This window comes from Heloderma suspectum, chromosome 4 (genome assembly GCF_057233095.1).
Source record: "Heloderma suspectum isolate Gila_16-S chromosome 4, 16-S_ref, whole genome shotgun sequence".
Lineage (NCBI taxonomy): Eukaryota > Metazoa > Chordata > Lepidosauria > Squamata > Helodermatidae > Heloderma > Heloderma suspectum.
The window spans coordinates 232,992,831-233,020,499 of NC_139461.1; the positions used below are offsets into that span (position 1 = coordinate 232,992,831).

At 44.5% G+C, this 27,669-nt stretch overlaps 1 protein-coding gene across 1 annotated transcript in view; it reads left to right on the plus strand.

The window, feature by feature from the left end:
• The window catches only part of LOC146348224 (uncharacterized), a 54,409-nt gene extending 26,776 nt beyond the window's left edge, over window positions 1-27,633 (plus strand). Inside the window, exon 2 of the mRNA XM_084848281.1 lies at window positions 26,646-27,633. Within this exon, the coding sequence (XP_084704407.1) occupies window positions 26,646-26,824 (179 nt within the window). The 3' untranslated portion in view covers window positions 26,825-27,633. The remainder of the gene's footprint in view (window positions 1-26,645) is intronic.
• Window positions 27,634-27,669: the final 36 nt, after the last annotated feature.

Here is a 27,669-nt window from a genome sequence, read left to right on the forward strand (position 1 = left end):
AATCCATTGCATTATAAAAGGAGAGGATTTATCCTTCCATTATTGTAATATCAGTCTTTTAGCTGTCAAAAGGAGAATCCATTTACACTGACTGTGCATGCAGTTGCAGAAATGTGATAAAAAGTGCCTGGCTATGTGAGAAGGAGAAGGAGAAGAGGCACTCAGGCCACCTTTATGTGGAACAAAAAGGAGTAATCAATACTGAGCACTGATTGCCTTTGAATGCACAACTTGAACTGATTTCCTGGGTAAACTTTGACTCCATTCAGTTTCATTTAATGAAACACCAGGTTTCATTATGCCAGTCTACTCTAATTATAAAAGGATACAAAAAGTATGACTTCACACACCACAGAATTCATTCATAGAATTCACTGCTACAAGTTGTGGTGATGGCCAGTAGCTTAGATAGCTTTAAAGGGGAATTAGAGAAATTCATGGATGAGAAGGCTATCAATGCCTTCTAGTTATGGTAATAGCTAGATGGAACCTCCAGGGTCAGGATCAGTATGCCTCTGAATGCCAGTTGCTGGAGTTCAGTGACAAGAGTGAGCTATTGCTTTCCATCCCTGTTTTGTGGGCTTCCCATAGGCATCTGGTTGGGCACTGGGGGGAAAAGAGAGAGTGCCAAGTTAGTTGGACCTTTTGTGTGTTCCAGCAGGGCTTTTCTTAGATTCTCATAAATGCCACACAGCAAGCCAGTCTCAAATTACATAAGCAATTTGTGAATTAATCGCCATTACAAAATCACAAACTCTTGGTAATGTTCATGTATTTCAACATGACAAGTGAGAAGATTGCATCAAATTGAAACTTTTGAGTTCCGGAAAGTTTAACTTTATTTCATACCTCTGTCCAACTCCAGTTTATTTAGAGGGATGTACTACCAGCTCTTAGCAATCTCTTGCTTTTTACTGCGTGTCTATTTGCAACTACTATGGCAGGGATAATAATAAATCCTTTCTTCGATGCTTCTTTTATCTATTTAAATTGTGAGCTCTTAAAAGTAGAGATCGTCTAATGATGCAAAGTGAAAGCAAATGATCCTCTTGTGTTCACACGGTGTCACCAGTTTATATAGGGTATGCACTCAGATATATTTGTCTGGCAGTGCTATTATGATTGTGCAATAATGCACTAAGCTTTTACCTACTTCTATTGGTAGGGGCTGTGCACGTTGTCAAACCTACCACTTTTCAGCAATTGCTTGGAGGTTCTAAAATGGAGGATAATAAACACATTGTAAGATTTTTATTTGATTCTATATTGCTCTCATGAGTTCAGTGATGAGTGTGTATTTACCCAAAGTTAACCCTCCTCTTCTAAAGGCAGAAAAATCTTTTATTTCATTAAAGCACAGAAGACTTATCGCCACTGCTATGATCATATTACGTTGCTCCAATTGCGTAGTGGAAACAATCTTCCATAGGTGCAAGATTCTAAGAGGTTCATCACATGAGGCTGAAATCCCTCATCCTTACCAGGGCTTTCTTCTTCTGGATTCTTTGCGGGATTACAACCAGCTCCTTTACACGGGCAGACACATGATGTGAATTGAGGAAAGTCCCTTCTCGGCAAGTTCTATCTGTTTTTATTCATTTCATTTTACAGCCACTACATGGTGCTGTGATAATAGCATTTTGCCATCATTACACACAGCCGATGGAATAGATTAACTTCCCTTGTCACTTTATCTCCGATCTTTTTGAAAGTGGGAGAAAGGGGAGAAAGCATGGGAAACATCCTGGAGGTTGATGACATCATGCAAAAGGACCTGCAAACTTCTGTGAGTGGCCAGTCACGAGCATGCAATAAATCACTCATGTAGAAATGCTCTAAGAGAATAGATGTGAGTCAAAGTAGAACACCTTTCAGGTGTTATACATGTGGCATGAAGGGGGTCCACTACCTGAAAGGGATAGTGGGGCTGCACCACTGGCCCCACTGCTGACATTGTGTGGCTTCCCCAGCCCCAGTGCATTGAGTGTGGGTGTCTGGGCAAGGGAACCTCTAAGGGAACTAGAATCCTGTGTTGTTGAAGTTCCAGTTCCTGTGGAAACCTATTATGTAGAAGTCTATGAGCAGCACAGAGTTCCTTGGCTCAGATCTCCACCCTTAAAGCATGGATGAGTGGATGGGGACAGGGGAGCCATGCAAGTTTGAGCCAGGGCCAGCAGCATGGCCCCACCATCCCTTTCAACATGTGATATCTGAAGAGAGCTTAGATATGACACTGAACATGTCTTTTAATGCCATGCTTGGGACTCTCCTCTTTAAACAAACAAACAAACAAGCAAAAAACTAACAACAGCAGCAGGGGGCTCTGATCCAGATCCAAACTTTGTCATGGGGAAGGGGAGTAAACCAGTTCTGGCTCCAGGTTTTTGAGGTCCCTTGGGCAAGACATCCTCAGTGGGCCCCCTCCCTCTGTGACTCTACCTTCTCACCACCATTGTCACCAGCTGCTGTTGCTCCTCATCCTCTTTCTCATCATTGCTCCCACTTGCTTGCTTGACAGGCAGGGAGCCAGCGAGCAAGGATGCAGCGGCATCTGCTGCTCCTCCTCCTCACCACCAGCACTGCCTGGGCTGGAGTGAGAGGTGGGTGAACAAGCAGGTTGCAATGCTGAAGAGGACAAACAAGTCCAGGGGGCTCTTGTCAGTGGGCCCCTGCAGCAGTGTGGGCCCTTAGCATGTGCCCAGCTATGCCTACCTGTGATGCCAGCCCTGGAGTAAACCTTCCCCCGTGCCATTCTCCTGCTGAATGTTACCACCTCTGAAAAGTTGCTATTTGTCCCCAAAGCATTGTTTCCAGCAAATAGCAGAGCAAAACAGCAGCACTGGGATTCAGTGGGACAGCAACGCGGAGGAAAGGCTTAAAGTTTGTCCCATGCCTCAATCTTGGATTTGGATTTGGATCACTCTGTCCCACGAATGCCCTGCTATTCGTTAAAAAAACAAAAATGATGAGAAGGAGAATCCCAAGTCCAAGATTCAAAGATTTGTTTTAACATCACATCTGTGTCAGGGTAGAAACTGAGCCGATAGAACCCCAGAGCAGTTCTGAGGAGGATCAGCAATCCGTGGGAGAGGAGCCTGCTCATCCCTCAGGCACAGCAGCTGGCAGAGATTCCTCCTGCCGGCATTCCTGAGATAGACAGTGACCCGGGCAGTGAGAGAGTGCGGAGGGGGGCTTGCTAGACGCTCAATGCAGACGCAGGGAGCGACGACAGATGGAGGGCATGGAAAGGAGGTGTAGCGCCCGTTTGGCACGCAAGCAGTGGCTGCATCCCGTGGACCCAAAGGAAAGAGGGAGGATCTCTCCCTAGCCCATAAGTTCAGGGTCCTCAAGTGATTCTCCTTCAAATGGGGACCAACTGCCTACCCGGAGCATAGGCTGCTCCGCTGTTCCTTGCTTAGTCGCTGGTGATTAGCATCTGAAAGAGTCATTAAGTTGTAAAAGGATTAAAGCCTTGAAAAGAATCCTTTTGTCTGTGTCTTGAGTTGGCTATTGGAGTGTACTAAAAGAGGCTGCTAGGGCGCTCCTGACAATCTGGTATGACTCTAAAGTTCTCTTAGAACTTAACCTGTGTAAAAATCAAAATCAGAATCAACATCTCCAGGGCACTGCATGAGAGAAAAATGCTCAGCCAAAGTCACACAGGGCACCCCTACTCATGTTTATTTACAAGAAGTACGTCTCACGGTGTACAATATGTTTTACTCCAAGGTAAGTCTGGATTGCCATCACAGTATGTTATCTTTCTGGTAAGGACTACCCTTACAGAACAGAATCCATTAAATAAATTGGTTTTTTAATAGAGATAAAGCAAAAAAAAAAGCATAAAAATTGCAAAATAAGGCTGATGGCGGGGGGGAGGCGTTGTTTGCTGTTTGCTATATAGTGAAAACACAACTCTTTAGGAGGGACTGTGAAGGTTGGGCCTGGGGCTGGTGATGATGCAATGGTGACACCTAGCCCATCGGAATTAGGCACATTAGGACATTGCTGGGGACAAACAAAGCCATCTTGGAATGAGGGCAACAGTGCTTCCTTCATCACATTGTTCTCAATGTGAAAGCAGGAGTACTTCTGTGCCCTATAATTATATATATATAATTATATAATTATATTATATCCTGGTAATTGCAAGAATAGGGGAGGCACCTTTTGGCAGGTGGTGAAAGTGCTCACAGAAAACTTCTCCCCCATTTGCCTCAGTTCTAGCTTTAGCATCTAGAAATCTATCCAGTCAATAACTTTTATATCAGATAAGGCAGGCTGTCTCAAGCTTCTCTTCAGGAGCATAAAGCTAGTAAGATTCAGTGCATATTGAGGCCTCCTGTTCCCGTTATTTTAAAGTCCAGTGGTGAGAAGCTTAAAGATTAGTGCTGCCCTGAATTTTTATGAAGTTTCATTTTTGCTGTACTATAATTATCATGATCTGCACTGTTTAGATTTCATTACCCTCCAACCTCACTGCTTGAAATTCCAACCTCCCCACCACCACCACATGCATATGTACCCTGCTAGCTGAGGATAATACTGCATGCATCTGATGAAGTGAAGTGTAGTCCACAAAATATTATGGCCATAATAAATGTGTTAGTCTTTACAGTACCACTTTGTTGTTTATGCTCCCTGCAATATCATTCAAGTTTCAACTCACCAAATCACTATCAACTCACACAATCAACTCACTATCTACTTCAGCCAGTTTCAGAACTAAATATCCTGGCAGAAGTAAAGGGAAAATAGAAATAAAGCTCTTAAATCTGATAGAACAACTTTCCTTTCCCCCTAGAAACCCACTGCACCACAAAAGCATTCAGAAGCATCACTTTCTGAAATTCAAGAGACATTCAGTTAGGTTTACTGGAGACTTGCAATCAGGCATTGAGCTGCAACCAGAGCTACAACGGCTGCACACCTCCAGAAACTTTGCTGTATCAGCCTCTCCCAATTTCATTTCTATCCTCATTATCTTGTCCTTCTCCAGATTTTTGTAATCACTCTCCCTAAACAATTTAACTGTATTGATCACACCCAAACTCCAAACTTGATACAGCCTTTTCTTCCTTTAATTGGTTTGCTGGCAGTTGTCAAGTTGCTCAAATCTGGCAATCAATACCATTCTTTGGTGACTGCCACTCAATCTCCCTTCCTGATTTTGTTGAGCCTTTGACATGCAGATGTGACTGACAGGATGTCACACACACACACACACACACATACCACAGCTTTTTGTCCCTGTACTCTCTATGTGCTGGAATTCTTTGGTTGATGGTAAGATTTTTGAGATGATGTTCCATATCTCAGAATACTTGCATTGGTGCTCAGACACTGAGATGAAGTAACTTGCCTAAAAAATAATACAGGAGACCATTGATACAGCTGAAAATCCTACCTCCCTGTGGATGTGAAGGAACACACTAGAGCTGTGCACAGATGGCCACTCAAAATTCTCCACCTTATTTGCGGGCAGAGAAATTGGGGAGATAATTTCACCAAATTTCTCCAGGGGAAGGAGAAATTCTCAACAGTTTCTCACAGGTAGGGTCCCTGTTGGCAGGGCTTGTAGCACAGCTTCTGTCATTTTTGGTAAGGGCTTGGGGCTGTTTTGTGCTGCAACAGCATCAGCTGTGTTGGCAGGCTGGCCTCCATTTGGCATCCACCACAATGCAGTGTGTGTGTGTGTGGGGGGGCAATGTTGTGTCAAGCCCCAGGGATGAGGTAGAATTAGTGCTTTGTCAAAATATGTCCTCCAGTGTCCAGAAAGTTTTTTCCCCCCATGAAAGGGGCTTCCATTGTTCTGCCTTATTCTCCAGACAGTCTATAATTTCTGTTGAATTTCGTTTGGTGGTGTTTTTGAGCGTACATAATCATGACTAGCCTCTCAGGTGGCCTGCACCTCCTGAACTGAAAAAGCCCTAAGGGAGGAATTAGCTCATGATGCCTTCCACTGGGCTTCAGTTGAAGTGTAGGGAGCTGAGGAGGCTACAGGCTACCAAAGAGATGATTGCATAATGAAAGACAGGACACTTGTGCCCACTCCTCAACCACCTCCTAAGTAAGCTAAACCCAAGAAACCCAAACCCAACCCTTGAGAATTTCTCCAAAATTTCTTCAGTATTGAATTCCTTTTCAAAAGCAATTTCTCTTCTATCAAACTGAATGTGAATGGTCGAACAAAATGTGGGAGAAATTTTTGACACAGCACTAGAACACACACGCCACTGACCTCCTACCTTTTTGCTATTCCAGGTCCCACATTCTTTTCAACTATGCTCATAATCCACAAGTACTCTGTACATATCACATTTGCTATCCATACTTACCCTGTATGGGTCTGACCCTTCCCACTACAGCGCCACAATTTCCTTTGGAACTTCCCCACCAAAAATATATTTCCCACCAGATTCAAAACTCAGCAAATATAAAGGGTAAAAAACCCCATTTTAAAATGTTGTGATATTCAAATGGATTGATGGCTCTTAGCACTGGTGCAACTGCCTGCCTGTTGCCCCGTAGCAAGAGCTGCAGAGGGCTTCTGCCTTCAGCTGGGCCCTGCCTATGGGCTTCCAAGATTTGGTTGGACATTGTCGGAAGCAGGATGCTTGACTAGATGGACCTTTGGTCTGAGCAGGACTCTCCTTATGTTCTTAATTTCGTGATTCTCCTTTTAGAGGTCTGTTCAGTGGCTTTTGAATTCCTGAAGCTCTTAAAAGGAGCAAAACTGCAATATGGATAAAACCCTGTGACTCAGAAGTGCTGCTTTTCTGTTCAGTTGGCTACCATTATCTATTGTTCCACTGAAATGTTAGTGGGTTGTAACAAAGGGAAAGCAAGACAGAAACTCAAAAGCAGCAGCCCTCAAAGGTTAGGACAGACAGAGCACTTAGCACTGCAGTTACTGTTGGCACATCCAAGTTTTCCCAGAAGAAGAACTTTCTCTAATCTCCATAATAAAGACCTCAGCATTATGCCCAGGGGACTCTGGCACTCATCCTGCCTTTACTCTCCTTCTTGCTCACAGAGGAAAGGAATTGTAATGGCATCTCCTTAAGTACTAACTAGCAACATCCTAATTACCTCTTCCTCCTGAATAGCTAACTTATAAAATCTAGAAGGTCCCAAAATAATCCCCGCGAAAACCATCTTGCAGGTTAGCCAGCAAAAGAAAAAGCCACCTTTTATTTACTTCAGATGAGGTTCCTGTTATATAACTTTCCTCCATGCCATTTACATAGCAGTGTTTGCCTGAAATCAAACCCCATTTGAGCTGCCAACCAGACATAGCAGCCTTCTGCAACCTGAGGTGCCCTCCAGATGTTTTGGACTCCAACTCCCAGCATTCCTGACAATTGGCCATGCTAGCTGGGCCTGGTGAGAGTTGAAGTCCAAAACATCTGGAAGTCACCAGGTTGGGAAAAGCTGGTATGTATGGTTTGCAGGGCCACAAAGCAATTGCTGAAACTTTGGATAATCGCCCTGTTCACATGATCATTCAGGAATAGGGAATGCACAGAGGGTGCGGGAAACCAGATAATGGCAGCAGCCTCTACATGTCCATTGGCTTTTCTCCATAAAGCCAATGTATGTGCATTCTGTCTGCAGGATTCCCAGCCATGTAGACAAGAGTGTGTATATGTATACAAGTTGTATATGTGTAAGGTCTGTGCTGAAGAGCCATTAAACAGCTGAAGAGTAATTTTGAAGAGTCATGATGCCAAATTCACCAAGTAATCAGGCAAGATTATAGGAAGTGGAGTTTTCTCCTCTCTATGGCAGTTGTGCAAAAATTCTCACTTTTGAACTTAGGCATTTCAGAATGTAGACGATGGCAGTAAAATCATTTCATGTCTACCTTTTGTAGCCTGCCATCCACTCTGTTTATGCAGATGATATACAAATTCATCCAGTTGTAATTGACCATTTTAAGTAATATTACTGCTGACTTCCTCTAGCCTATAAAGAGAAGCACCTTCAGTGTGGTGGCCCCGTTCCTATAGAATCCTCTGCCTTTGGAGGTCAGGCTGTGTTGCTTTCGGCACCTCCTGAAAACATTGATATTTCAGGAAGCCTTCCTTGAGTGATTGACCACAGTTTTTTCAGAACTTGGTTGATCAGAACTCTTTTTCTTTTTCAAAAATAGTAATTCTTTTAACATGGATCTCATTATTTTATCCTATCTGTTGTTCACTGCTCCAAAAACTTTGGGTGTGGAGCAGTATACAAATATTGTAAGTAAGTAAGTAAGTAAATAAATAAAATAAGGTGTTTCCAGTATCAACACTGGTGAGACCCAGGCTGTGCACAGGGCTTCAGATAAGAATTTTAAATCTGAATTTCAGGAATTTGAGTTCAGGTGAGATTTCATTTCTTTAGTGACTGGAGAAGTAGGTTGTTCCCTCTAAACCTTACTGTATAAGGATTTGGCGTCTCCTGATCCAGCTATTTGGGGATCACGACAGTGGCAGCTGGTGACTCCAGTTTCAGAGGAGTAATGATTCCACTCTGGGTTTTAGTTACCACCAGCCAAATTCTACAGATGTTATCCAAGGTGCTGAACCTTATCCCCCAAATGGTTTCAGAACCTTCGATAGTACTGTTAGAGTTTTGGCTGGTTGTGACTAAAACCTTGAATGGAATTACTGCCCCTCCAGAACTGGAGTCACCCGCCACCACTGGATCATGAGCCTTGCTGCTGCAATAGGGGGGGGGGGATGGGAATCTGTCACTTTCACTTTCTCCTTATTTGAACTGTGTAAATGTCAAGTCCTTTTTCTCCTGAATATAGACTTTGTGAATTTTGGTAAATTCTTATAATAAATGAACTGAAATGGAATTCTCACCCATCTCCACCAGCCAAATTCAAGAGGTAGAGCTATTCCCAGGGTGGAGAGGACCACGATGTGCCTGCCTGCCTGGCAAATGCCTGTTAAAGATGAGGAGCCTGTAAAAAAAAAAAAAAGAGGTGGAAACCACAAGTACTCACTACATGGCTGAATACACAGGGACTCAAACCCAGGGTTCTAAGAGCAAAGCACTCAAAGCCCTGGACTTGGATGAAGGAATCTTTCAGTTTTGGTTTCTCCCACATTCAGTTTTTTAAAAAAAATCTCAAGTTCTGTTTGTCTCAGATATGAAGAACTTTGCAAATTTTGGTAAATTCTTATCAAACCTGAACTGAAACAAAATTCTCACCCATCCCAAAATTAAGGTTCTGTTTTTAATCTGTATTTTATTGGTCACTGCTTTGGGCACCATTTTTTTGTTGGAACATCAGGATATTAAACAAACAAACAAACAAACAATCGTTATATATATTCAGTTTGGAAGAAAATCAGAATGCCCTGTTTCATAGCTACCCTCTATTGACTTCTACTCAGAATTGCTCGAAGTTTCATCATCTGAGATATAATTTTCTTTCTCCATCCACATTGGCCTAGAACAATTACTCTAGAAGTAATCGTGCACACAATGTTGTACCTGGGGCTTTCCCCATTGCTGTTGCAAGAGGCTGAAGTCCAGTGAGGTTTGGACCAGGGATAGTATATTTTGGACAAAATTGGTTCAAACATTCCAGCCTCTAAATTGGACTCCAAATTTGCCTCATGAAACACGGATTTCAATTGCCCTCATGATAAGGGCAGACTTGACTCCATCCATTCTCTGCTCCCAACGACCATGACTATCCTGTAAATCGGGGGCCAGGAACCTGTGGTCCTCCAGATGTTGTTGGACAACAACTCCCATCAGCTCCAGGCAACACAGACAATGGTCAGTGCAGATGGGAGTTGTAGTCCAATAACATCTGGAGGGCCATAGATTCCACATCCCTGATGTAAATATTTCTGTGTCACCTTGGAGCTGCTACTTCAGCAACAGGCTAACTCCATATTTGTTCTCCTGTGTCTCCATGCCTATATTATCTCCTTCTTGCTTAGAGTCTACTGAAATTCTTGCCTCATCCAGGATAGAGCTTGAGTCTGCTCTTATTTCCTGCAGTACCTCCAAAGACATTCTGAATCATAATCTATTTATAATGAGATCTGAGAAACCTGATTAAAACTTCTTTTTCTTTTCTTTTTAATAAAAATGTAGTTCACAGAGTGTCTAAAGAATTCTCTTGGCTTATTTGCATGGTAGCAAAAGCTAAACTTTTGATTGCCTTCTTCTGGTTGTTCTTGTTGCTGTTGTTGTTGTTCTACTACTACTTCTTCAAAAAATTATGGTGTGTGCATCTTATGCAAGAGTCACACATGTGCTCAGTCAACAAAAGAAGGGATCCCCAACCCAGTGCCTACACAGACCTCCAGTGGCACACATGAAGCTCTCCCCTCCCTGACCCCTTCAAAAAAATTGTTAGGCCAGTCTTCTTTCTCGCCCTTTCTAGCCTGTAGCCTTGCTCTTTCTCTCCCCTCTACCCATTTGCCTTGCTTTTCTCCCTCCCTCATAACCTCTAGCCTTGCTATTTCTCTCCTTGCTACCACCACCTCTTTTGCTCACTTTTGACTAGTCAGGCCCCCATGGCAGCCATTATGTGACTAGCCACATCCATTGTGGGAGCCATTTTGTGGTGGTGCCTACAATGGTATCTCAAATTTTCAAATGTGTCCATGGGTCCAAAAGAGTTGGGGACCTCTGAACTAAACAGTCACTGGGCATCTCGGTCAGTTTCTTCAACTATAGGAAGAGAGAGCTTTGCTGAAAAAAACAGCTTTGTGTTATCTTCTCCCAAGGTCACAAAGGTCAGGCAGCAGGATGGAGATTGACTTGAGTTCCACTAACATTCTGGTCCCTCTAGACCTTGGAATATCCTCATGCAAGGTGCTTGTGCCTTCACGTTAAGAATTTTCTGCTTGTACCTAGTCCAAGGTCTTTATTCCACTCCTTTGGGCCTATCCTCATGCCTTCTCAGGTCATGAATTGTCTCCCATCACTGTATATCCACCTGGTCCCTGTGATGTTTAATCACTGATGTCAATGAGCCTTAATAGTATCTGCAATTTCACTATAACCGTCATCCTCCCACCTTGTTTTCTGTCTCTATTGGAAGAACAAAAACAAGCAGGCACAAAGGGTCAGAAGAGCCCAAAGCAGAGAAATACGCTACAGATTGCCACAGGGAAGAAGGAGGCACCGTTTAAACAACAAGATGGCTTAAAACTGGCAGCTTATTTTATTGGCAATTGCAGTGAATTTAAGATTGCACCCACAGCCAGCAAGCTGCTAGACCTCAATGGCTAAAGATAGAAGTTTGAAAGCAGGAGAGGAGAGAATGTTCTGAAAAGGCTCAGAATTCAGTAAACAGCGCACAGCTCCAAGATTTTCAGACAGCCTGTCTCATAAGTTTTATCCAACTAAGTGATGCAATGTTGTGATCCTTAGTGGGTTAGAGTCAGTGACACAGCACAAAAACCCATACTACAATGTTTCAGCAACCAGCTTTATGAACAATCCATTGTATTTGTGTGGCACAATCAGCATATTTCCTCAGCATATTTTCTCAGAAGCAAGTCCCACTGATTTCTAAAGGAGTTACCCCTTGGACAGCATGCTTAGTATGCAGCTTTATTATAAACAGCCAGCGCTAGAGAAACCAGGGGGAAGTGTCAATATCTTGTTTAAAAGATTGAACAAATGCCACAGTGATCTCCTTTTAAGCACACTGGGAACAGGCAAGACAGCCACACAACTGCCCCATGAGCCCCGCTGGAGTCTTTCCAGACTCAAGAAGCTTTTAATCCTGCACAGTGAGCAGAACAAGGTCAGCCGTGCTGCAGGCACAGGCAGAGCTATTTCAATTTGCATTGTATCTCAGGGTTTATTTATTCTCCAGATCACATGCTTCTACCCTAGATGAATTAACTCCTGTCTTCCCACCCACCCACATCAGACCTCCCCCCATTCTATATTATAATTACAGACACAAGTACTATTTGGAAACAGCACTCCACACATAGGCAGGGATTGCAACAGCGAGGGAAATCCATCCTTTCCCCATGTGGGCTGTGTGTAAGAGAAGATGTTTGAAGAGTGATAAAGAGTAACTAATCCATATTAACAGGTTGATCTTATGAGCTGCTATACTGGCACGGTGGCTCATAAGATCATTGTGCCTGCCCTGAACAGGGATTCGACCTCAGCATTACTGCTGAGCTAACAACAGCTGTGGCTACCGTAAAGATTGCCCAACTGATGGTAGCAATGAGACCATACAGGAACATCACACTAGGATAGAGTGAGAACACAGTTGACAACAATTCTGAGTTAAAACATGATCCTAAAGACTTCTGGTGTAGCTTGGAGCCAATACCTTGGCACAATCATACAACGGGTGATTACCCTTCCTTAGCAAGTACACATACGAATATAATGGACAATTGGTCCATCAAGCATAGTACAGTCTTGCTTTCTGACTAGCAGCAGATCTCCAGGGGACCTTGCGGCAGTAACAAGATGCTTGTTACTAAGATCTTTTTAAACCAGAAGTTCCAATTTTTGAACTTGGCGTCTTACATACAAAGCATTGGTTCTACTGAGCGATGCCCTCTATCCCATGGATAGAGCATTGGTTCTACTGAGCGATGCCCTCTATCCCATGGATAGAGCATTGGTTCTACTGAGCGATGCCCTCTATCCCCATGCTACCATGCTATTCACACTTTCCTGGGAGTACTGCCCCATCAAAGCCACCCAGAGAACATTCTTCAACGATGGGCAACCATATAAATATGGTAAATAAAGTGAACACAGTGGAACCTATTTCCGAGTAAACACACAGAGGATTGTGTTTCCGAGTAAACACACAGAGGATTGTGTCTCTGCCCTCATTTGCTTATGATAAGGCTTTTGCGACAATACAGCATGCTTTAGGGACACAGCAGCTAAAGCAGATCTGGGAGGATTTCAGTTTAGTCTGTTTCTGAAAAGTGGGACAAAATTACCATTGCCTTTGCACCTTGATGGCAGAGAAAAAGGGAACGTGATAAAATAATCTAGTTTTATTTTATTTATTTATTTATTATTTAAATCACTTGTATATGGCTTGACATCCTATGATCTCTAAGCAGTTTACATTAAAAATACATAAAATACAATATGCAAACCAATGTAAAGACAATATAACAATATAAAACAATAAGGATGCAATCCTATCATGATTCCTGTCAGCCTTGAGATTTGGAGTCTGACAGGGATCCAATGCAGAGTGGGAGTTGCAGTGGAGGAGCTCCTTGCCTCCGCCGTGCCTCCCACTCTGCATTTGAGCTAGACGGGTGTTTTCGCCCATCTGGCTAAGGCATCAGGGAGGGGATGGCAGGGGGCTGGGGAGGCCAGAGGATTCCTCATACAGTGGCCTCCCCAGTCTCCTCCCCTCCCAGCCCATGGGAACGCCCCTTTCCCTCCCCTCCGAGGTTGCTTTTGCGACCTTCTCTCCAAGTCGGCCGTGAGGGGGAGGGGCGAGGAGCTCGGACTCCTGGGTCTGAGGTCAGAGCACTGACTCCAGTCTCGGATCCAGGAATTTGAACTAACCTATGGCCCCCCAGACTCTATCTAGGGGGCATAGGATTGCTGTCTGCATACATTAAAAATGTTACACAAATAGTAAAACAGGGCAGTGCAGTGAAAGGTCAGGGAATGCTCTTCAAGAGTCAGGGATTGCACTCAGACCATATGTGGGAGAGCGTTCCAGAGAGTGGGTACCACTACTGAGAAGGCCCGCTTACATGCCATTACCTGACAATGCACTGTTGGTTATGGAATGACCAATAAGGCCTCGGAAGATTTCAGGGTTCACTTGGTGTATATAGGGGAAGGCGGTCATCTAGGTATCCTGGTCCTGATTTGTTTAGGGCTTTGAATATCAGCAACAAAACCTTGAACATGGCTTGGTAGCTAACAGGTAGCCAGTGCAGTTCTTTTAAAACAGGTTTAATATGTGTATAGCTAGGTGCTCCATGGAGTTTTTGTCACAATTTCATCTCTGTGCTAGAAAATCTTTCATTCTTAAATTTGCGCCTATTATCTGCTAAAAGCACAGAAGCCCTGCATAGAAGATCTTAGCAACCCTGCGCTACCCAGTGCATTAATGGAATTGAACATGTTTTGTGAGAAATTGTCTAGCAACCATATGTGTCTTCCTAAAACAGGCAGGTTCCATTGTGCAGAGCTGTGTAATAATCTCAGTGTTATTTCATTAACTTGGATTTCGCTTATCTACCGCTGTCTTCCATATTCACAGCTGCTGATATACCATGGCTCAGCTAAACTTACACACAGACAGTTAGAGCTGTAAATCCTTCTGATTCTGCTTAATAAGCACAAATTATAAAACTGTCATACCCCTCTCTCTCTCTCTCTCTCTCTCTCTCTCTCTCTCTCTCTGTCACACACACACACACACACACACACACACCTCTAGAGGTTTGCTGATCATTCCTGAAGTGGTGAAATATTTAAATAGAGAAAAAATCATACCAGAAGACAAAAGGGAAGAAAATCCATGGACAGTTGCTGATATGCAAAAGCTGACAGGGGAGATGCTGAAATGAGTCAGTACTAACATAAGGATATATAAGCAGACTGTAAGAATAACCTGACACAGAAATTTAGCAGGTGATATCCCCCCCACCCCATCACTTACCTGCATCATGGGAACAAGTTTCACTGACAATAAGTCCTCCACATAAAGTGTGGCCTGGTTTACACATGCAGCAAAATGAGATGGTAGAATCCTGAAGCCGTAGAGTAGACGGTTCCAGTTCAGACTGCCAGGTGTGTCACATTTTTAGTGCTTCTTCACATCATTAAAAAAAAAAAAACTTTGTGCAAATACAAACAAACAAAACCCTTACAACAGCAGGGAGAGAAGTTCTGGCCTAGCCTGCTCCATACTGTAGTAATGTCATGGAAGAGCTTAGGAGACCAGTCAGGAAACTTGTCAAGAATTTTAATGGCTCTCTTAAATTAGAACAGTATAATAACAGGTATCTCCTGACTTCACCAAAATACAACTAAGACCAGTGTCACCTAACGACTAAAGTACAGAGTGATGATACTAGCCATACATCTAGTTTCTACTTAAAGGGATGGGTGTTGTTGTTGCTGTTGTTGATTTAAATGGGGAGAATGATAAAAATGTGATTCCCACCTGCAATTTGAAGTGGTACACTCCCATTACCTCAGGACTTTAGCATCTCATTCTGCTGCATGCGCAAACTACGCCTCAGTTCCCATGGCTCCATCATACTCACAAGTCAAACCAAGAAATGCAACTCAGGATGTAGATATCCAAATAAGGCCCAGTTCAGTTCTCAATGGTTCCCAATGAGTTCCATAGGACCAACTAAAAGACCTCCAATCTAGAATACAGTAGATAAAATAATAAATCCTACTTCTCACTCGAGATACTGAGATAACCTGAGCAAGGGGCAGATTTATCCCCCACCCCAGTGGGAGAGTGTCCTAATTAACAGAGGACAGCCCTCTGTTTGAAGGCGTCCTCTATTTAACAAGCTGTTCACTCCAAGTCTGCTTTCAAGCACCCTAAGAAGGGAGAGCAGGGACCTTGAAGTTGCCCATCAACAATTAACACTGGACAGAAGCCTGAGCAGCAGACACACAGGACACCTGGTCACAGTCTTCCCCACTATGGTGAGATGTATTGTATTTCTATTTAAATTATAGTAATTATTTCTAATTACTATAGCCTTCATGGATCACTCCCTTGTTGTGGCGAAGGGGCTTGCGTAACTCAGTGAAGCCATAAGCTATGCCGTGCAGGGCCACCCAAGGCGGACAGGTCATGGCAGAGAGTTCTGACAAAATGTGGTCCACTGGAGAAGGAAATGGCAACCCACTCCAGTATTCTTGCCAAGAAAACCCCATGGAACGTAGATTGTGTGGATCACAACAAACTGTGGCAAATTCTTAAAGTGATGGGAGTACCAGACCACCTTACCTGTCTCCTGAGAAACCTGTACGAGGGTCAAGAAGCAACAGTAAGAACCAGACATGGAACAACCGATTGGTTCAAAACTGGGAAAGGAGTACGACAAGGCTGCATATTGTCACCCTGCTTATTTAACTTATATGCAGAGTACATCATGAGAAATGCCGGGTTGGATGAATCAGAGGTCGGAATTAAGATTGCTGGGAGAATTATCAACAACCTCCGATATGCAGACGATACCACCCTAATGGCAGAAAGCGAAGAGGATCTCAAGAGCCTCTTGTTGAGGGTGAAAGAGGAGAGTGCAAAAGCTGGTTTGAAACTCAACATTAAAAAAACGAAGATCATCGCATCTGGCCCCATCACGTCCTGGCATATAGAAGGGGAAGAAATGGAAGCAGTGACAGATTTTACTTTCTTGGGCTCCAAGATCACCGCAGACGGTGACTGTAGCCATGAAATTAAAAGACGCTTGCTCCTTGGGAGGAAAGCTATGGCCAACCTAGACAGCATAGTAAGAAGCAGAGACATCACCTTGCCGACAAAGGTCCGTCTAATCAAAGCTATGGTTTTCCCAGTAGTAATGTATGGCTGTGAGAGCTGGACTATAAGGAAGGCTGAGCACCGAAGAATTGATGCTTTCGAACTGTGGTGCTGGAGAAGACTCTGACGAGTCCCCTGGACTGCAAGGAGGTCAAATCAGTCCATCCTAAAGGAAATCAACCCTGACTGCTCATTGGAAGGACAGATAATGAAGCTGAAGCTCAAATATTTTGGCCACCCAATGCGAAGAGAAAACTCCCTGGAAAAGACCCTGATGCTGGGAAAGACTGAAGGCAAAAGGAGAAGGGGACGGCAGAGGATGAGATGGCTAGATAGCATCACGGATGCAATGAATATGAACTTGAGCACGCTCCGGGAGAGAGCGCAGGACAGGAAGGCCTGGCGTGCTATGGTCCATGGGGTCACGAAGAGTCGGACACGACTGAACGACTGAACAACAACAACAATTATTTCTAGAGTTGCCTATGCAAATATTATGCAAATTTGTGTCTTCCATTTTGGTGATGTGTAAGTGGATGTCCTACCCCATGGTATTCCTGAGTGCTCCCCTTTACTTTTACCACATTCTAGAGCAATCTTCCCCCAAACTGGTGCCCTCCAGATGTTTTGGTCTACAATTCCCATAATCCCTAGCCAGCAAGGAAGCCTATGCACATAGACAAGGGGTGGGCAGAAGAAGGTAGATCAAAATTTACTGGTAGATCTCTGGGGTTTGGATCCAGACTCAGTCATACTGAGTAGGCCCATTGAAACGAATGGGACTTCAATAATGAGTAACATAAGTCCCACTGGGTTTCAGTGGGCCTACTGAAGTATGACGACATTTGGATCCAACCCTGGTGACCTGCAATAGATCACCAAGGGTTTCTCACTCCCAACTGTTTAACAATGGCAACGGAAAGGATTCTCCCTGCCTGCTTCTAAATTAGGCTGATGAGCTGGAAGAATGCTTGTGTGGCAGGGCATCAAGGAGCTGATCTTTGTGTGCTTGGTGGAGAGAGAAATATAGAATCATAGAATAGCAGGGTTGGAAGGAGCCTACAAGACTATCAAGTCCAACCCCCTGCTCAATGCAGGAATCCAAGTCAGAGCATCCCTGACAGATGGCTGTCCAGCCTCATCTTGAATGCCTCCAGTGTGGGAGAGCCCACCACCTCCCTAGGTAATTGGTTCCACTCTGTATTGCTCTAACAGTCAGGAAGTGTTTCCTGATGTTCAGCCAGGATCTAGCTTCCTGTAACCTGAACCTATTATTCCATGTCCTGAGATCCTAGCCTTCCTCTATGTGACAACCTTTCAAGTACTTGAAAAGCGATATCATATCTCCCCTCAGTCTTCTCTTCTCAAAGCTAAACATGCCCAGTTCTTTCAGTCTCTCCTCCTCATAGGGCTTTGTTTCTAGTCCCCTGATCATCTTCGTTGCCCTCCTCTGAACCTCTCCAGTTTCTCTGCATCCTTCTTAAAGTATGGTGCCCAGAACGGGACACAGTACTCCAGATGAGGCCTAACCAGTGCTGAGTAGAGGGGAACTAGTACTTCACGTGATTTGGAAGCTATGCTTCTATTAATGCAGCCCAAAATAGCATTGGCCTTTTTTGCAGCCACATCACATTGTTGGCTTATATTCAGCTTGTGATCGACAACAATTCCAAGATCCTTCTCGCTTGTAGTATTGTTGAGCCAAGTATCCCCCATCTTTTAAGTGTGCTTTTGGTTTCTTTTTCCTAGGGGCAGAACTTGGCATTTATCCCTATTAAATTTCATTCTGTTGTTTTCTGCCCAGCACGCCAGTCTATCAAGATCATTTGAATTTTGTTTCTGTCTTCCAGGGTATTAGCTATCCCACCGAATTTTGTGTCATCTGCAAATTTGATCAGCATTCCCTGCACCTCCTCCTCCAAGTCATTCATAAAAATGTTGAAGAGCACTGGGCCCAGGACTGAGGCCTGCAGTACCCCACTCGTTACCTCTCCCCAGTTTGAGAAGGTCCCATTGATAAGCACTCTTTGAGTCCGATCCTGTAGCCAACTGTGGATCCACCTGATAGTTGTTTCATCTAGCGCACTTTTAGCTACTTTGCTAATCATGATATGATGGAGCATTTTGTTGAAAGCTTTGCTGAAGTCGAGGCATATGTTGTCCACAGCATTCCCACAATCCACGAGGGAGGTGACCTGATCAATGAGATCAGATTCGTCTTGCAGGATTTCTTCCTGACAAATCCATGTTGGCTTCGAGTAATCACTGCATTGTTTTCAAGGTGCTTCTAGATGGATTGCTTTATAATCCAGTGTTTTCTTAGGGATTGATGTCAGACTGACTGGTCTGTAGTTCCCAGGTTCCTCCTTTTTGCCCTTTTTAAAGATAGGGACAACATTAGCCCTCCTCCAATCATCTGGCACTTCACCCATCCTCCGTGATTTCTCAGAGATAATAGACAGTGGTTCTAAGAGTTCTTCTGCCAGTTCCTTTATTACTCTAGGGTGCAGTTCATCTGGCGCTGGAGATCTGAACTCATTCAAAGTAATTAGGTGTTCCTTGACCATATGCCTATCAATCTCAAGCTGTAATCCTTCCCCTTCAGCCTGTACTTCGCCTTTGCCAGGAGGCTCACAAACCGTGTTAAAAATCATATGTTAAAAATCATATGTTAAAATCATAGTGAGTACCAGACTAATCTGGGAAGAAACAAAACCAATATGGTTGCTACCATTGCACACTGTAACCCATCAAAAGATAAACAACAGGATTTCTTAAGATTTAATCCTAAACATACATCACAGCCCACTCACTTTTGACGGGGTCACTGTACAATGTACAATGTGGTAACAAGAGCTCCCAGTGAAGAGGCATCAAATGACATCTATGCCAGATCTACCATGGTGACACTATATCCCTCTTGTGCATATATACCTCATAGCACAAACAATGACATCTGTTGTGGTATTTTGGATAATACAGAATAAAAAGCAAGAAATAATGCTAGAAAAATGGTATATAGAATGCCTAATGTGCCCCAACAGTTATCAGGGTACTTCAATACCGATAAAAAGCACAAGTGTAGAACTAGCCCTAGCGTGAACTTAAAAACACACAGAGAAAGGCAACCCAATACAGGTCAGCAAGAGGGTGTTTTTAATCAGGAACAGCATGTATGAGTGTGGAATCCTTTCAATGTCTTTCGTGACTTGAGAGACATTCTGTGAGTGTGCATTTGTCACTTAGAATCTATTACCAAGGTGAAATTTCTGCCTCTCAGGAACCATTTCCAAATTCACTCCTTATCTGTAATGAGCAGATGGAGTGATTCCTGCTCTTGGCATTGCCACATCAAGGCTTTGACTGGAAGGTGCTTCTTCATTGGGAACTACCCCCACCCACAGCAGCAGCAGCACATGAAACTCCAGTGTTTTCTTGTACCTGTTCTAGGTAAATCACTATCTCTGTTTTGCCTTTGGGGGAGACTTTGGAGATGTCTTTTCAAAAACATTTTTAGTGTTCACACGCATATATTCATTAGAGTTGACTGTGATGCCACCGGGGCAGGATTTGGGGCAGAGGTCCAGGACTCTGCTCAACAGAATGAACAGGGGTGCCCCCGTACACAGCAGGGCTGGCTTATGACATTTTGATGTAAGTGAAATAATGCACATTGGCATCTAAGGAGTTCTCCTTCCCACCCCACCCCCGTAAGACCATTAAGTCCAGAGTCTAAAATTACCTAACTGCTCCACTGGATTGGCAGTCTTCAGATTTCAGCTCTCTCCTCCAAATTTCTAGAAATCTCTCAGGACAGGGCTGGCTTCATGTCTGAAGGGGCCCTTGACAAAGAGCCCCCTCATGGCTTTCCTCCTACATTGGTAGGCCATGGTGAGCTTACCTGACAGTAGCGGTGGGCTGCAGCAACACTAAAAATCAATGCTGGGCAGCTTGGAGCTGTCACCTGAATTTCCTGCAATACCTGAGAGCAAGGCACATAGGTGGCATTGTGGGAAATTAAAATGGCAGTTCTCCAAGTCCCAGACAGAGCCACCTGGCACAGAGTCAAGGCAGGTGTCAGAAAAATGATGGGACCTATTGAGGCCATGGCAGCTGTCTGAGGATATCACATGTTGATGACAGGCCTTTCTAAGGGGCATCAGTGGAGGCATTTGGGGTTTAGGGCACTGGCATGCTTGTACATATATGCTTGTTCACTTCAAACTGAGGCCCTCTGCACCTCCCTGTGAAAAATCCACAACGATCTTTTTTGGCCAGGACAAAAATAGATTTCCCAGAATGGTTGAAAGATTTAACCCAGCCATCCCCAACCTGCTGCCCTCCAGATGTGCTGGACTACAACTCCCATCATGCTGGTCAGTGATGCTGGGAGTTGTAGTCCAACACACCTGGATGGCACCAAGTTGGGGAAGGCTGATTTAACCTGTTAACCTCTCAGGACAGAGGCAGTCTCTGGGTTTACTGCATTTCAAGCAGCAGCAAAGGAAAAGCCTTCAGAATACAAATCAGCCCTGTGATTCCTATGAAACATAATTGATTCATCACCCATGCCTGTCCATTTTAGTTCGCTGATTCCCAAGATGTTGATGTTCAATCTTGCCATCTCATGTTTGACCACCTCCAGCTTACCTGGATTCATTGATCTGACATTCCAGGTTCCTAAACAATATTGTTCTTTACAGCATCGGATTTTCTTTTCACCACCAGACACATCCACAGCTGAGTGTCCTTTCAGCTTTGGCCCAGCCGCTTCACTCTTTCTGGCGCTACTTGGAAATACCCTCTGCTCTTCCCCAGTAGTATATTGGACACCTTCCGACCTGAGGGGCTCATCTTCCGGCGTCATATCTTTTAGCCTTGTGATATGTTCCATGGGGTTTTCTTGGCAAGAATACTGGAGTGGGTTGCCATTTCCTTCTTCAGTGGACCACATTTTGTCAGAACTCTCTGCCATGACTTGTCCGTCTTGGGTGGCCCTGCACGGCATAGCTTATGGCTTCATTGAGTTACGCAAGCCCCTTTGCCACAACAAGGCAGTGATCCATGAAGGGGTAGAAGTGCCAAGACAGTGATAAATCAGACTCAAAGGTTTGCTTACAAGGAGACTTTATTGAGTAACTTACAGCACACAGGCGTACCCAATGGTTGGATCAGACAGCTTCTCTGAACCATGAGCCACTGGGCACACTGGGTCTTATACTCTACAGGTTAGCAATAAGCAATGTTTCAGCAGCATGCATCCCTAGCATTCATTCGCAGCATCAACCAACAGCACTTGGTTCTCAAGCACAGCCACCTGCAGCTTTAAGGTAAACAAACAAACTCTGCTTCTCAGACTCATCAGTGATAAGACATTCTCCTCATTAGCAGGAATGTTCTGAGAAGGCTGTTATCGGCCCTTTGAATCATCTTCACATGCTCAGAGGCTTACTAGCAAGGGAACTGAACTTAAGCAAGCATTATGGATCTCTAGACCCCTCTAACACTATAAATGACTTGGCTATGCTCCTGGGGCCAATACAGGGTGTTGAACCTCTTTCTGCTTGAGGGCCAAATTCAGTTTTGGAGAAGCTCTCAGCAGCCACATTCTAGGGGTGCCTGGGTCCAAAACACCAGCATATTTTAGCTTACAGGCACAATCCTTGGCATGTTTAGATGGATAAAAGTCCTATGCTGGGAGATCTAGGACTTTTATCTGTGTAAACATGCCTAGGATTGTGCCCGTAAGCTCTTACTGCCAGTCGCTAACCCTTAGGAGAGACATTTCAACCTTTTAGAGCGGGGCGGGGCGGTGGGGGGACACATGCAAATGCTGGGAAACTACCAAATGATTGGAAGTTGGGGGAAAGGGGGGGCCTTCTGGGGAGTCTCTGAAGGCCAGATTAGGACTCCAGCCAGGCCAATTTGGCCCATGGGCCTGAGGTTCAGCACCCCAGACATAAGGGAACAGGGCTAGCAGTAAGGCCATTGAGGCAGGAGCTATATTTTGCTATCACCCTAAACACGTTGGCCGTCACACTTTATTGTCCATGCTCTGGCCTTCTGACCACCATGCTGACAGGAGGGCTCTGGCCCAAGGTTTCTTGCTGCCCTGTTCACATTTTGCCACACATGCACATACCCTGGATTATCTGGCGTGGAACAGCACGACTCTAAAACGGAACACAGGAAGCGGCGTGATAGTGAGTCATCCCAGTGGTCCCTCTGCCTCTGTGCCACCTACAGTGACTACCAGGGTCTCTCCAGGGTCTTAGGGCACAGGCCTTTCCCAACACCTCCCATCTGATACTTTTAACGGGAGACTGAACCTGGGTCCTTCCGCATGCACAGCGTGTGCAGCACCAGCGAGCTATGGCCTCTCCCCAAGAGCTGACCAAAACGCATCCTCCCCTTTACAAGCACGTCCACACCCTAAGCAACCAACAGAGGTCCAAAGGCCTCCTGGGAATATAGGCAATGTCACTCTGCCAATAAACCAGTATCACCCCGCTAATAAATTACCTTGTGTGTTTCCTTCAAAAATGCAGCCGTCGTGTCCTTGTGGGCATGTGTCTTCCCTTACAGAGGGCAGTCCTCTGTTTGAAGAGCTGTCCAGTTTAAAGCTAAAGAACCATAAGAAGGGCATGCAGGGGCCTCGAAGTTGCCCACCAGCTGACAGCACCTGGGCAGCAGACTGATCAGACACTTTGTTTTGGCAATGTTTAAGAGGTCACCCTAAGCCATTGGCTCTCTCTTAAAATACATTTACATAAGTGGGTACCCCTGAATATTAGCACCTCAAGATGATTGCCTAGCTAGTTGGGACTGTCCTGATGGGCACCAAGCAAGTTAAATAAAGAACAGAGATGTCCATGATTCCAGGTGTACACCGCATGGCTTATGTTTGTCTGTGGCATTAGGAAGCACACGTTCAGCCTGCAGTGTCCTGTTTTCCCAAGGCTCAGGGCTGCCTAACTGACCAATGTCAATAAGGTCCCAAGGGATGGTCTGAAGGTACATGAGGCTGCCACCTTGCTGAAGCTAAGCAGGTCTGGGTCTGGTCAGTGCTTGGAGGGGAGGTCACCTGGGAACCCCATGTAGCCAGCTTGAGTTCCACAGTGAAAGAAAGCAGGAATATAAATGTAATAAAATAAATAAATAACAACCAGGAAGTCCTTGGGAGTTCCACGCAGATTAGCACTAAGTAGAGAGGCAAAGCAGATCAGTGTGAAGCCAGCAAGAGGACCAAGGCACCACAGCACGCAGGGTTCAGGTAGGAAGAGTTGTCAATAGGCAGTTCCAGAAGTTACTCATGAGAGATCCAGTCCAAGGGACAGTTGGGTAAGACATCACAGCAGACAAAGTCCAAGCAGGAAGCAGAGTCGAAAGGCTGTCTGGAGATAGTCATGACAGGTTTAGTTCAATGGAGCACTAGGTATCCTAGAGCACAGAGAGATGGAGCCAGAACAATAGAATAATCCTGTTCCTAACAACTCCTCCAGCTCCCAAATGCTACTCTTAAGCAGAGGCTGTCAGAACCCTGCCCAGGATCCAGCTGTGTCTTGTAAGTAGCTTTTGAAAAGAATCTCCTTGCCAGATGCGCCCCCTTACTCCCGAGGAGTCCACTGCTGCAGACAGGTACTTCTTCTGGGCTCAAGGAATCTGCCCTGCCTCTTCAGTCTACGTCATTCCCAGGGGCTTGGGAGTCTGACCTCTTTTGCCTACAAAGTGGATCCCCCCTCCTTCTGTGGGGGTAGGTCCTGGGCAGGCATTACTGAGGACCCAGGTTCCTCCAGACCCTCTGATCCTGGCAGGTCCTGAGCCTCAGCAGCTGCTGGGGACTCTGGCTCTTCCTCTGTGGAGGAATCGTCGGGGGGGGGGGCATGACATGCAGAGTGCTTTATCACTCTCTGGCTTCCAACAAAGACAGATGTTGCATTCCAGCACTGCTAAAATATGAGGCCATTTCCCGGCAAAGAATTTTTGAAGTGGCTAGTCTCTTCTGACAGGCTTAATTTGGTTTATATTTCCCTTGGGAATTAACAGTTCAATTGAAGTGGCATGCCATGTTCTTTCCCTCTGAAGCTGAAGAATAGATTTTCTTTTCCCTGAAAAGCTGAGAGGTATCTCAGGGCTCTCAAGTTCAATAAACACCAAGTGATGGATGGTGATTAGGGATTTGGGGATCCAAAGTACCCAGGGATGTTTAATTAGGGAAGAGATGCCAGTACATTCCTACTTGGGGAGATTATGGCAGCTGTAAAGTGAGAGAGGGGATATGTGAATCCAGACAGATAAGTACCTCCAGAGTAGACTTGTCTATAGCCTACCTATATGCCACCAAAAGAAGGAAATTCTATCACTGCTGTTTCTTGCATTAGTCAGATCAACTCTTCTTCAGCACTGCAGAGACAGAGGGGAGTTATAGTATCTCCATCATATGCAGGGTAGTAAGATGTCCACTGGTGGTCTACCCATAGGTGGTATTCCACCAGAGGCATTGCTTTGTGAATACTCTCCCTTAAATGAGTTAACCAGAAGCAATGTAACACCAGTAGCATTTGGGGGTGTATCTAGTGCTATTTCCATATCACTGGTGGTATATAATGCTCCCTCACTCCATATATCTCAGTAATTACAACTACTGGTAATGACCAAAGAACTGATTGGTCTGGAATACATTCCCAACAGATGTTAGCAATAGTGGTGATATATACATTAATGTTATTTCTTCCAAAACTATAAATATTCTGTGTTCCGTGCACTGCATTAGGGATTGCAGCATTGTCATGTATTTTTATGAGGCAGATACAGTGGGATATAGATCCAATTCATGTATGAAATAGGGCCCGAGACACCTATGAAAAGGCCAAACATTGGGGGACCACAAGGTTCAAGTGGAAATGCTAAGTTAATAAAGATGCTTGGTATGTATTTTGTTCAAGTTTGCTGTACTTGGGCAGGTGGCAAACACACACACACACACACACACACACGTATTTGATGGATATAAATGTATCCAGTGTGGGGTGTTGTTGTTTTTTTACTAAAGTTCCAATAATAGCAACAGTAAAGGCATCCATGAAAACCAGCTGAATATGGCTGCGATCCAGAAGGCAACAACACAATACAGAAGCACAAGCACTAATGGAAGTAATTGTGTGTGACGTTTGGATAATTGAGACTCAGTTAGTGATGTGAGACAGCTTGGGAATGGAAGACAGCCAGTGTGGATAGAGTGTCAGAAATGAACCACAGAGACCCCAATTCCTGTTCAACCATTACGCTTTCTCAGTGATTGTTAGGCCAGTCACACTCTCAGCCTAACCTGCCTCACCAGGTTGTTATGAGGATAAAATTAGAAAGCCCCATATATGCGATCCTCTGAAGAAATGGAGACAGATGCGTAACAAATTCTCTAAGGGCACAAGCCTATACATGGCTAAATCTACACCAGTGCTTTTTATCAGTACTGAAGTGCACTGATAACTGTTGGGGCACATTATGCATTATGCATGCATTATGTATACAGCTTTTCTAGCATTATTTCCTGCATCTTATTCCGTGTTATTCAAAATACTGCAACAGATGTCATTTTGCGTGCTACAAGGTATAAATGCGCAAGAGGGATATAGCATGACCATGATGGGATTGTATCAATATGACATGAGGTGTAGATCTGCCCCATGTTTAGACAGAAAAAAAGTCCTACAACTCCCAGCATTCCCCAGCCAGCCGTGGCTCGCTGAGGAATGCTGGGAGTTGTAGGACTTTTTTCTGTCTGAACATGCATAGGATTGCACCCTAAATATAGTTTGTGGTGCAGAGAAGTTGCCCCCTTCCCACATCTCTGACTCCATGAATATGGAAAATATCTGTTCCACCCTCTACAAAAACCTTTTTCTATGTGAAGAACACATTTCAGGATCATGCTACCTTGGGAGGGCTCCTGCCCTGAAAGGCGGCCGAGAAATATTGCAAATAAATAAATAATAAAATGTGACTTCTTCTAGACAGAACACTAATTAGAAAAGCAAACCTTGAATAAGTGCTATATGGCTCCCTTACCAATGGTACAGGTCTCTCTCTCCCCTTCCTCTGTCATTGTAGCGCTTACTTCTCTGTTTCATTTTTATGCTTGCAGACTGGATGTTTGGCCCCAGCCCGGATGACAACAGCAACAAGAGTGACGTGAACTGCATCAGCAATAACCTGAATGAGATGGGTGAGATTCGGGAGGCACATCACCACCGGGAACACCGGCCCCAGGATGTGATCATTTCCATTAGTGAAACTCCTTGTCATCTACCCCAGCAAACATGAAAAAGCTGATCCCTGGATATGCATGGACAATGCTGGGAGGGTGACAGGTATAATGAGGGAAGGGCTCCCAAAGGTTTTTTCCCCCGCAACCAACTTTGACATTTTTTGATGAGGGCTACTAGACTGTTGGCAGCCTTGAAGTAATGCTGGGCTGGAGTGTAAACATACCTTTCTATGGGACATCCAACCAGCAGCATATCTAACTCTCACTAAGCAGCCATTCGCTGCATGTTTTGTCCCAGTAAACACTACAACTTATATAAAACCCACTGAGTTGCACGTTGGTAAAACTCTCCACGCAAATTGTTCCAGGGCTCCCACGGAAAGCAGAAGTGAAGTTGCAGGACATTCATTCTGTGGATTCTGAGATTCCACGGCATCATGCAAAGTCTGCTGTTTCTTTCTGGGTGGCATTCATTATCTTCTGTATTTCTGCTTCACTGGTTGAATCTTTTGCTGCTGCCATACAGATATTAAACGCACAGAAGCCTGCTTTGGGTCTGAAATTGGCAACCCTATGCACAAGGAGGCTTGGAAGGGAATAAGTAGAGTGATGCTAAAATATTGACTCTGTTGCCTGGCAGAAGAGGAGCCATTGGCTGTATTTGTGGAAAGCGCCACCAATTTCAAATGAAGCATCACAAAGTGCAAAAGAACAATGTATGGATCACACTCATGTTTTCTGCCATCAGCGCTCCTTCTGATTAGTTTAATGCCTGCCCTTCTTTTCAGTGAACTAATGTGTGGATGCACATACACATGTTCACACCATTTTCTGTACAAAACAGCTTGTTTGCATTGGTCCTTTTGATTTCCAGACTCTGTTTCTTCTTTTTTGAGTGCAA